Here is a 12,553-nt window from a genome sequence, read left to right on the forward strand (position 1 = left end):
AAGTACAGTGCCTTCGGAAAAAGTATTCAGACCACATTACTTTTACCACATTTTGTTACGTTACAGCCTTATTCTAAAATGGATTTTAAAAAAAAATCCTCATCAATCTACACACAATATCTCATATTGACAAAGCAATTAAAAAAAAAAAATGTTGGTAATTTATTAAAAATAAACTCTGTCAGGTTGTATGGGGAGTGTTGCTGCACAGCTATTTTCAGGTCTCTCCAGAAATGTTCGATCAGGTTCAAGTCCAGGCTCTGGCTGGACCACACAAGGACATTCAGAGACTTGTCCAGAAGCCACTCCTGCATTGTTTTGGCTGTGTGCTTCGAGACGTTGTCCTGTTGGAAGGAACCTTCACCCCAGTCTGAGGTCCTAAGCGCTCATTCTGGAGCAGGTTTTCATCAAGGATCTCTCTGTACTTTGCTCTGTTCATATTTGTCTCGATCCTGACTAGGCTCCCAGTCGCTGCCTCTGAAAAACATCCCCAGCGCACGATTCTGCCACCACCATGCTTCACTGTAGGAGGTTTCCTCCAGACGTGACACTTGGCATTCAGGCCAAAGAGTTCAATCTTGGTTTAATCAGACCAGAGAATCTTGTTTCTCATTGTCTGAGAGTCTTTAGATGCCTTTTGACAAACTCCAAGCGGGCTGTCATGCGCCTTTTACTGAAGAGTGGCTTCCATCTGGCTACTCTACCATTCAGGCCTGATTGGTGGAGTGCTGCAGAGATGGTTGTCCTTCTGAAAGGTTCTCCCATCACTACAGAGGAACTCTAGAGCTCTGTCAGAGTGACCATCAGGTTCTTGGTCACCTCCCTGACCAACGCCCTTCTCCTCCGATTGCTCAGTTTGGCAGGGCGGCTAGCTCTAGGAAGGAGTCTTGGTGGTTCGAAACTTCTTCCATTTTAGAATGGAGGCCACTGTGTTCTTGGGGATCATCAAAGCTGCAGATTTTTTTTGGTACCCTTCCCCAGATCTGTGCCTTGACACAATCTTGTCTCGGAGCTCTATGAATTCCTTCGACCTCATAGCTTGGATTTTGCTCTGACATGCACTGTCAACTGTGGGACCTTATATAGACAGGTGTGTGCCTTTCCAAATAATGTCCAATCAATTAAATTTACCACAGGGTGACTCCAATCAAGTTGTAGAAACATCTCAAGGATGATCAATGGAAACAGGATGCACCTGAGCTCAATTGAGTCTCATAGCAAAGGGTCTGAATACATATGTAAATAAGCTATGTCTTTTTTTGTGTGTGTCCAAAATGTCTAAAAACCTGTTTTCACTGTCATTATGGGGTATTGTGTGTAGATTGCTGAGGATTTTTATTTAATCCATTTTAGAATAAGGCTGTAACATAACAAAATGTGGAAAAAATCAAGGGGTCTGAATACTTTCCAAAGGCACTTTAATTTATGAATACAGGCCATAACAACACATTACATACCAATTTTATTTCAATTGAATCAGCCTTTTACGGTAATAAATAATTTATAAAATCATACCCATACAAAATGTCTCAACAAAAACAATACACAATTGTCAGTTCTCAATTCGACAGACATTTCTTTCCAATCCCTTCCTTTTCAGTTACACCATTCCATTTACTGATTAAACAGCAGATCACCCCCTATGGTACAGTATATTCACAAATACTGAAAGTTCCCTTGAAAGTAGATTCATGCACACAACCTGGCTCACTGAAATCAAACAGAAAGGAAAAGACCCACAACAGCAGTAACTGTTAACCTGTCACCAAAAGTCCTTGGCAGGCTACTAAAGCAGGCTGAGTTGTGACGCACGCCTTGACTTCACAGTTGCTACTGTATGCCTTCATCCTGACCGGTGCCAACCCAAAAGTAAATTAAAGTCTACAGAGTAAATAAGGCTGCAGCCGCACCTCTCCAGTTTTCCTCTCATAGTGGTAGAGGCTGCTCCATCAGCAGAGAGAGCGTGGTGAGACTGTGGTCAGGCCACAGAAAATGGATTTAGTTTGTTTGTGTGTGTGTGTGTGTGTGTGTGTGCGCACGCGCGTGTGTATGTGGGGCGACAGATGCCAGAAGAGCTTTCCCAAATATGAATGATACATTTTGATAACTCCCATCAGTTACAGACTACAAACTTGCTATGCTGGGTAGCCATTCTGAGTTCAAGTCGCCATCTATTGTGCAACTACAAGCATTTGAGACTCATTATTACTCTTATTCATCCTGCAACATAACACAACAACATGATACAGCACTAGTTTATCATGACAGTACAGTATTAGCATACAAGCTGTCCAGCCTTTCCATATGAATGGTTAGGCAGGAGGGCTTTGAGGCTGAGCAGTGACTGGAGACTCTGACAGTCTTCTGTGTTGTGTTGGTGAGGGGGATGCAAGGCTGACAAGCTGCTAGTTGAAGTCCAGGCAGAGTAATAACAGGGTAGATTGACGCCATTGCCTCCATTTCCAGGCTTTCTCATGTTTGTTGGGAAACAACAGCCGTGCGATGATTGAGACTTACGAGTAGGGTGACGCGAGACTACTGAGGCCATGGCCACAGAGGCCTGAGGAATTCCTTAGCCTGACCCGTAGAGGTGCAGGGGTCTGGTGCTCCGCAGGCACGATGGCTCCTCTCTCTGGTTCCTACTGCCAGGCTGGCTCACTGCACACAGCATGCTGAGGAGGGCGAGCATCGACAGACAGATGTGTTAGAGACTGGATTATCATCATATAGACATGGCTTACCTCAGTACTGATCTGTAAGTAGATTTCTGTTGAGTAATTAAGATTTCCAATGTATTCAATACACATGGCAATAAAAAGGTATAATGGCTGTATTACTGTGCTGTATTATGGGACAAGCTCAGAGACTGAGGCTGTCTACCAAATGGCACCCTACATAGCTCACTACTTTTGACCGGGCTGAACTATGTATGGAATAGGGTGGAATTTAAGATACAGTTGAGAGCATTAGGCCTAGACTTTACTGCTTTGTTTGTAGTTAGCGTAGTAGTAGTAGTTTAAGGTCACCAGCCAGACAGTCTTGGGCATTGCTGTGACCCCTCCAGCTGGAGAGCTGCCAACATGACATGGCTGACTGTGGCCGCCGGTGTGTTAAAATAACAGCAACGTAACAAGCCATGTTTATGAAACCTGAATCTGTTCCAAATTCATTGAACCCCCTTTGCACATAATTCCTCTGGAATTTCTAACTCGAAACAGGATATTGTCTGGCTCTACTATATTTCAACTAACTCCCTCCCTCGCAGCTAGTGTGCGTGTTGTCCATGTGTGTGCGTTGTGCATTTGTGTGTGTTATGCATGTGTGTGTGTAGTGACTGGGGGGAGTTCTTCTTCTTGGTTCGATCCAAGTCTCGCTTTCACAAGGTGGGTTTTATAAGAGGTCAGAGAGCAGAGCAGCCCAGCGCTATGCAAGACTGAGCTGAAATCAAAGATCCAGACGCTCCCACGGGGAGGCCAGCATGGTAAGAGAGCGGCTTGTGTTTAACTAGTGGAAAAACCTCCACTGAAGGGAAATTTCATTACAGGTGGACATTTTTCACTTAACCCCTGGTATATCCCACTGACCAGTCTACATAGCTGCAAGCCCCTCTGCTGGGACGTTCTGTGACGCACACCCCTACACCAGCACGTACACAATATCTAAGGGGAAATGTGAATACTATGCTACCCTCACAGGGATACTCACAACTTATCACAGATTCTGATAGAGGCTCTCTGTCCATTGAGACATCTTTTTGGGTCTCCAGCATCTGAAAGACACACAAAAGATGATACGACTCAAAATCATGGACCAAAATGTTTGCTTGGGATTAAACACACTGAGATACAAATACAAACCTACAGGGTTTATATCTACTAAAGTCAAGTCATTGCCATTCTTACCTTGATCTGTTCTTTGAGGTATTCAGCTCTGGTCATTAGGCTCTTGATCTGCAAAGTGAGAGGTGGTGTTAAGTATGTAATCCATCTACAGTCATCCACATTCTCCTTTCTATAACGTCTGGTGATGATGATGAGGGTAGACCAAGGTGGATGGCCTCCTATAATGACCTTTTAAAAAACAGATCTGTTGTGGTAGAATAATCATCCTGACCGAGACAGAGGCGGCTGCATCCACCCAGACTCCCAACATTTTATATCATATTAACCTCAGCACCAAGGCTGTAATACTATCAAATCACACCCAAAGTAAGATTACAGATGTAAAATAAAATGTATTAACCTTCCAACTATTTCAAGGCTGGTGTTCTTACAGTTGAAGTCGGAAGTTTACATACAGCTTAGCCAAATACATTTAAACTCAGTTTTTCACAATTCCTGACATTCCATCCTAGTAAATATTCCCTGTCTTAGGTCAGTTAGGATCACCACTTTATTTGAGCTTTTATTTCTTTCATCAAGTTTACATTGCCTTTAAATTGTTTAACTTGGGTCAAACGTTTCGGGTAGCCTTCCACAAGCTTCCTACAATAAGTTGGGTGAATTTTGGCCCATTCCTCCCGACAGAGCTGGTGTAACTGAGTCAGGTTTGTAGGCCTCCTTGCTCGCACACACTTTCAGTTCTGCCCACAAATCTTCTATAGGATTGAGGTCAGGGCTTTGTGATGGCCACTCCAACACCTTGACTTTGTGGTCCTTACGCCATTTTTCCACAACTTTGGAAGTATGCTTGGGGTCACTGTCCATTTGGAAGACCCATTTGCGACCAAGTTTTAACTTCCTGACTGATGTCTTGAGATGTTGCTTCAATATATCCACATAATTTTCCTACCTCATGATGCCATCTATTTTGTGAAGTGCACCAGTCCCTCCTGCAGCAAAGCACCCCCACAACGTGTTCTTCGGCTTGCAAGCCTCCCCTTTCTCCTCCAAACATGACAATGGTCATTATGGCGATACAGTTCTATTTCTTTCCCATCAGACCAGAGGACATTTCCCCAAAAAGTACAATCTTTGTCCGCATGTGCAATTGCAAACCATAGTCTGGCTTTTTTATGGCAATGGCTTCTTCCTTGCTGAGCGGCCTTTCAGGTTATGTCGATAAAGGACTCGTTTTACTGTGGATATAGATACTTTGTACCGGTTTCCTCCAGCATCTTCACAAGGTCCTTAGCTGTTGTTCTGGGATTGATTTGCACTTTTCGCACCAAAGTACGTTCATCTCTAGGAGACAGAACGCATCTCCTTCCTGAGCGGTATGACGGCTGCATGGTGTTTATACTGGTGTACTATTGCTTGTACAGATGAACATGGTACCTTCAGGCATTTGGAAATTGCTCCCAAGGATGAACCTGACTTGTGGAGCTCTACAATTGATTTTCCCATGATGTCAAGCAAAGAGGCACTGAGTTTGAAGGTAGGCCTTGAAATACATCCACGGGTACACCTCCAATTGACTCAAATGATGTCAATTAGCCTATCAGAAGCTTCTAAAGCCATTACATAATTTTCCAAGCTGTTTAAAGGCACAGTCAAATTAATGTATGTAAACTTCTGACCCACTGGAATTGTGATACAGTGAATTATAAGTGAAATAATCTGTCTGTAAACTATTGTTGGAAAAATGACTGGCGTCATGCACAAAGTAGATGTCCTAACCGACTTGCCAAAACTATAGTTTGTTAACAAGAAATTTGTGGAGTGGTTGAAAAATGAGTTTTAATGACTCCAACCTAAGTGTATGTAAACTTCCGACTTCAACTGTATATGATAAGCCCAGGCATTTTGAACTGGGAATTACAGCCCTGAGTTAAGAAAGGCTGAACTGTGCTCAAGAGATGAACCAACACACATGGAGACCATTCCTAGCTGCAGTCAGGGCTCTTTGTGTTCTCACACACATGCTTTCGATCTGCAGTCCTCCCCAGCATTCGATTATTACAGCCGCATCTGAATTTACTTAAGCCAAGCGCCCATAAAACTTCAAATAGGGAGGTCTGTGAGCCCAGCTTTAAATCTCTCTCCCTCTGGGGTTTGTTGTTGAAACATTGTTGTGTGTTGTTGACCTGGTTCCTTGCAAAACAAATGCTCAAAACATGAAAGAATAACTTTCCTTCACCACTGAATATTAAATACAGTCAAACTAACTGAAGTAACTGTTGTAAGAGTATACCTCTCCAACTAAATGTCAAGGGAAAGGCTTGGCTATTTCACCTGACCATTGCTAGTGCAGTGGATACCATTATAGTGTCATATGACTGATATATATGTACACCAAACTGCAGTGTTACTGATCTATTACGTTCGTAGCTTTTATTCAGAGAAACATTCACGTGACTACCAGAGAATGCTCCTGGGTGTTGTGTCCCATATATAGCTGTGCTTGTTTGGTCTCAAAAGACCTGTGTGTGTGTATGTCATCAGGTGCTCTGTGCTGTTACGGCGAGCACGGAACCAGGTGCCTCCTCACCCCCTCACCTCACATTCTCACCTAAACCCTACCATCCACCTCACCCCCAGTAACTCACCTAAACCCTCTCATCCACCTCACCTCCAGTAACTCACCTCACATTCTCACCTAAACACTCTCATCCACCTCACCCCCAGTAACTCACCTAAACCCTCTCATCCACCTCACCTCCAGTAACTAACCTCATTCTCACCTAAACCCTCACCTCCAGTAACTCACCTCACATTCTCACCTAAACCCTCTCATCCATCTCACCTCCAGTAACTCACCTCACATTCTCACCTAAACCCTCTCATCCACCTCACCCCCAGTAACTCACCTCACATTCTCACCTAAACCCTCTCATCCACCTCACCCCCAGTAACTCACCTCACATTCTCACCTAAACCCTCTCATCCACCTCACCCCCAGTAACTCACCTCACATTCTCACCTAAACCCTCTCATCCACCTCACCCCCAGTAACTCACCTCACATTCTCACCTAAACCCTCTCATCCACCTCACCCCCAGTAACTCACCTCACCATGGAGCAGCTCTCTCCGGCACCCCTGGGCTTCAGCTGGAAGACAGACATAGAGGGGGAGGAGAGGGAGAAAGAGAAGGAAGGGTGGGTGGAGGGAATAGAAAGAGATGGATCACTGCTCTCCCAATCACCATGTTTGCACAAGAGTGGGTAATTTACATAGCCAGTTTGGTTGTGATAGCCCACTGAGGCTCAGGGGGAACCCTTGAAACTGAAGCAGCCCTTCTTCAATTAGCCTGCCTGAGGAGGAGGGGACAAATTCTCCAGCAGCAAGGCATTCTGGGAAGGGAACATAATCAACCATAGGCTATAGTGACACAAAAGGGACAATGTTTTCTCCCACTATCCCCTTGGTCTCACTGACGTGCCACGGTCCCGATCCCCCTGATCCATCAGATGATTTAATGACTCAAGCAGTTTCTTCTCTATTAAGACAATCGTTTTTATTTGTTTCCAGTGTGTAATAACATTGAGAAATGAACTGTTGGGCTCTCAATGGAAACCAGATGGCAGCGAGTGGCTCTATACCACACACAGGGCGCTGGCATCAGGTCTCATCCAAAGCTCAAAGCTACATCTGGCTCCAGCATCATCCCCATCCCGCCTGCCTGCCTCGCCTCCCTCCACCATTAGAACCATCTCCCAGATGAGGTTATGTAGAGTCAGGGCTAATAGAGACCAGCCTAGAGGAGTCTAGTTCACATACAGACACTGAGCCAGAGCGCCGAGGAGAGGAGACCATTATGGGCCACCACCTCTCTTTAATAACAATAACAGCCAGCCAAAGCTGAGGGCTGGGGACACAGCAGACACTCAGGGCAGGCTCTGCGGCAGTCTCTGATGTAATAGCCTCTTAATTCTGGAGATTGAATTACTATGTTACTCCCGGACTCCCTGCAGGGTTGTAAAATCACACCTGTGTTTGTTAGAGTCCATGCAGCAGACGCTGTATGTGGCATAGATGACTGACTCATTGTTTTCCACATCTAAAGGACTAATATAGTCTATGTGGGATTTTCAGTGAGCTGACCTTACCTGCCAGGGCTAGCAGTAGTTCTCCCAGACTCTGCTGGTACAGAGCCAGTGTATCATGGTCCTCTATCCCATTCTCTTCCTGGAATGGAATACAAGTGTGTTATGAAAAGGGAAGACGTCCCACTATTGCATAGCAGTCCACTCTCAAGAAAGCCCCCAGATCCCATAGCTACAGCCTTCACTATAGCAGCAGCCTTCAATCCATCCTGCTGTAGACAGCATCTACAAGCCACTACCACCCTCCCAGCTCTCTCACTCCTCTCTGGTAGTCTCCCCAGAGCTCCATCATCATGCCCTGCCCTGCTCATGGTACCCAGTCCCCTCAGCTTACCATGGCGATGGCTGTAGATGCCAGCTCCAGAGCAGCCAGCATCCGTGGTTGGTCTCGGGACATCTCTGAGAGGGGGACAGACAGAGAGTAAGGGTTGGACCGGAGGCCTTCTCAGAACATCTCCTCTAGGTACTTCAATACCCAGTTACACTTGATAACGTGCTCCTTCTGGGTCTTATGAATGTGTTATCAAGTCCTTACGAAGGTTCCCTTCAAATAAAGTAGGGTTTAAATTAGGTCCTCTATACAAGGGTCATGAAATATGGTATTTAAAAATATATATATATTTAACCTTTATTTAACCAGGTAGGCTAGTTGAGAACAAGTTCTCATTTGCAACTGCGACCTGGCCAAGATAAAGCAAAGCAGTGTGAACAGACCACATGATGTACAACGGGTAAAGTTAGCTGTATTACCTCTCAGGATGTCTCTGGTGGACTTGAACTGCTCAAAGCAGAGGCTGTTGTCTGCAGACACCAGAGCTTTCAGCTCCTCTGCCCTGGACACGTACTGACTAACCTGCAGGAACGGTTTATATTGCTGTCATTCACTTCATTCTATGATGTCATCCATAGCATGTGTTTTTCATCCATGCCATATGTTATTCAAATCATTTCAGTCCAGCCTTTGGGGTATGAAAATACAATAGACCAAATATACTGTGTGTACTCTGTACCTTTTGCCTAAGGGCATCTTTACGCAGTCTGTCTGTCTCATCTGGAAAGGGGAGAGAAGATACATTCCTTAGACAGTTACCAATAGTGTTCTGATTATGTAATCTCCAGTTCTGTGAGCTTGTATCACTTTTCAGTTGATGTTGGACTGTGGTACGGAATTAGACATTATATAGATGAGAGACCTGAGAGAAGTTGTTATTGTGGCAGGTAGGGGCTGTGCGTGTTGCTCTTACAGTGAATGGCGGGGACAAAGTGCTCTAGTGAGCTGCAGTACAGAGACAGAGCAGCTGATCTATCCCCCTCCTGGTCCTTCTGAACAGCTTTCAGGACCAGATCCTTCTGCAAGAGGAGACAGACAGCGAGTCACACCAATACTCCTAACTCTTTCTCACACACCTGCATGCACCCGCACACACACACACACACACACACACACACACACACACACACACACACACACACACACACACACACACACCCCCAGGCTCCCTGCGTTGGGCATGTGCTCGAGGTCCACCCAGGGGTGGGAGAAGAACTGAGTGAAGGTGAGGCGGGTGTCAGGGTCCCTGTCCAGCAGCCGCAGCAGTAAGTCCCTGCAGTTCCTGGACACTCTGGCCCCTGCAGGCAGCTGGGACACACAACATAACCAGAGGACCACAATGATTTTATAAGAAGTTGCAAAACATATATTGTGTTATCCTTGATGATTTTAAATGCAGCGTATCCACTTGTGGCTGGAGTTATATATATATATATTTTTTAATTGTCTAATAAATTATTTCTATCTTCCAACTAATTACACTCTGTCCTGACCACTGGATTGAGGAGGAGACTGTAGAACCTATTCTGGCACAGGAGTGTCCCTTCCAACAAGAAAGCACTGTGAGATAAGATTTATTGAGCAAGTGTGCCACCCTGCGGTGGCAAATATACTCACAGGGGAAAGAATGATTCTTCTAACAGCAGTCACAGAATGAACAATCATTGCTACCACACATTTCTTTAGATAGATGTAACAGAGCTTACCTCGATGGGCTTGTCACTGCGGATCTTCTCCTCCAGTTCAGCATAGGATCTGGAGGCAAATGGTGCCCGGCCAAATAGTGTCTCTACATACAGAAGTAAGAACAACAAATAAATGATAAGAGTAAGTGAGAAAGCAATATAAACTTAAACCATCTTTGGTATTCAAAGCAGTAACGTTGAAGTTTGATGTCACTGAGATGTCTGGTTTGTGCTTAAGAGAGCATAGAGTGTTCTTGAGGGGATAGTGTTCTATTTAATTGCACGGAGAGATGAGATAGTTATCCATTTAAATCTGTGCTCTTACCATACAGGATGACTCCCACAGACCAGAGGTCGACCCTGGAGTCATACTGCCGTCGACACACCATCTCAGGGGCCATGTAGAGAGGAGAGCCCCTCAGAGCACTCTGCTCATCCCACGGAGACATGTAACTCGCAAAGCCAAAATCTGACAACAGCATAGGGCAAAAATGTTTCAGTGCAAAGTGCACTAGACTAGCCTCAGTCAAGACTGTGATACACCTGGTAATACTTGTAGTAGCATTACAAAATCCTCTAATGCATGATTCAGTGGTGCAACTGTTGCATTCCATCATTTTAAACGTCACAACTGAAAAGTGCAGAGACGGTGCCACCAATAACCTCTGGCATATTGGCACTGCTATGATTTCGCAACTATGATTCATTCCACAGTTCCATGGTGATGAAATGCAAGAGATGAATAAAGATAGAAATGTGACCATAAGGAATACTGTATGTAAGTGTGATTGTGGCACTTGCCAGTGTGCTGTACCTGCTAGTTTAAGAACAGAACCATTGAGCAGAATGTTCTGGGGTTTCAGGTCCAGATGGGAGATGTTATGATTATGGAGAAACTGAAGAGCGCAGGCTGTTTTCAGACATGTAGCAAGAGAAGAGGGAGTAAGAGAGAGAGAGTGCCTTATTGCTGTTGGTCCCACCATTTTTTGTTATATGTATACTTTGACAATGTAAGTCATTTAACTTGGCAAGTCAATAAAGTCTTCTGAATTGAATTGATTTCAGTGGGAGAGAGGGAAAGAGAGAGAGATAGTGGGACAGAGAGAGAGAGAGAGAGAGAGTGGGAGAGAGAGAGAACTGCTCAACATCATTAAATAGTGCTCTAAAGAATGTAGGTTACTTATACCCAACGCACCACTGACTCTGGCGTGACTCACCTATCTGCTGCAGGAAGAGCCGAGCCACCCTCTCAGGTAGCAAGCGCCTACTGTGGATGAAACGGGACAGGTCCCCACCAGAACACCACTCCAGGATCAGATAGATGTTTTCACTGTCCCACTGACCAATGGCAGAGAACACGGTTAGACTCAATTCCCTCAGACAAGGATATGAAATGTAGCCTGCTGAGTCCCAGATCAGTTTGTGCTGTCTTGTCTGACAAGCAATGTGGGAGTCAGGTTAGCCTGTATGAAATGTACTTATATGAGTGGGAATGGGCTGATTAAATATTAAACTGATTGTAAACCTGGAAGTCCTTCAGCTGAACAATGTGAGGATGGCGAACAGTTTTCAGGATCTCTATCTCAGTCAGCAGGTTCTCCATAGACACCTTGTTCAGAGTCTTCTTCCCAACCACCTTCACTGCCACCACCTCCCGGTTGTCCCCCTGCACACACAGATCCAGTAGACTGAACAATGATCTAGTCTGGGACATGACATCAGTTTGGAAGCCAAGGCTACAGGGCAAGTCTCAAAACTCTTAATTTCTATTAAGGAAGTTGCTACTATTTACTTGTGTTGTTTATGCAAGTAGTTGGGCTTATAGGCTAGCTAGTAGCTAGCTAACTCGGTCTACAACGAATGGCGTACCTTTCTGTAAGCTTTGTAAACTGTCGCATAGGTGCCACTGCCCAGCCTCTCAGTGAGAATGAAATCAGCTAGTTTTGGTGGGGCGAAGCTCGAAGCCATGATGATGATGTTCACAGTTGCATCAAAGTTGCTGCAAAGTGCACTAGAACATATATAGAGGAAGTTAGTCTCTTTCATTCAAATATACCTACAAAATAAATGCTCAACGTTACATCTGACCAGACTGAAGTGAAACAGGAACGACAACAATAATGGCTGTTGCAGCTAGGTGCTAGCTTGTACAGTACTACATATCAATTGTTTTTGAACTCAGCCCGTCTTCTATACTTCTCAGAAATGTGTATATTTAGACAAATATTTACCGTCATTCATAAATACTGCCGAATTTGCAGAATGATTCTTCTTCTTCACAGTTGTATTGACAGACTACACCTATTGGTGTACAGGGTATTGACACCAAACATATTTAAATTTCGGAACTCCTTCAGTTACATTCAAATCACATCCATACACACACTCCAGTGCCTGTGAGTTGCAGAATGATAGTTTACATTGCTAGCTAGCTCCACTGTGAACGTGCTGTCGTCGTCAGCTGATCAAAACACGTCGATGCTCCAAACCATGGCACATTGTTCTACTGCCCTCTACCGGTTTGATATTTAATACTCGGCCTTATCTGTAAA

At 44.7% G+C, this 12,553-nt stretch overlaps 1 protein-coding gene across 1 annotated transcript; it reads right to left on the bottom strand.

Moving 5' to 3' along the window:
- Window positions 1-1,401: 1,401 nt before the first annotated feature.
- Window positions 1,402-12,007, bottom strand: LOC115112769 (serine/threonine-protein kinase ULK3-like). The gene is made up of 16 exons (XM_065013162.1): window positions 11,871-12,007; window positions 11,527-11,667; window positions 11,219-11,339; window positions 10,816-10,911; window positions 10,327-10,470; window positions 10,023-10,105; window positions 9,469-9,624; window positions 9,230-9,335; window positions 8,996-9,036; window positions 8,736-8,838; window positions 8,320-8,384; window positions 7,989-8,067; window positions 6,949-6,989; window positions 3,903-3,950; window positions 3,706-3,769; window positions 1,402-2,672 (listed from the first exon to the last, which is right to left on the bottom strand). The coding sequence occupies exons 1-16, from the start codon at window positions 11,967-11,969 to the stop codon at window positions 2,656-2,658; spliced, it is 1,404 nt and encodes a 467-aa protein (XP_064869234.1). The 5' UTR covers window positions 11,970-12,007; the 3' UTR covers window positions 1,402-2,655.
- Between the last annotated feature and the right edge of the window lie 546 nt (window positions 12,008-12,553).

This window comes from Oncorhynchus nerka, linkage group LG28, assembly GCF_034236695.1.
Source record: "Oncorhynchus nerka isolate Pitt River linkage group LG28, Oner_Uvic_2.0, whole genome shotgun sequence".
Taxonomy (NCBI): domain Eukaryota; kingdom Metazoa; phylum Chordata; class Actinopteri; order Salmoniformes; family Salmonidae; genus Oncorhynchus; species Oncorhynchus nerka.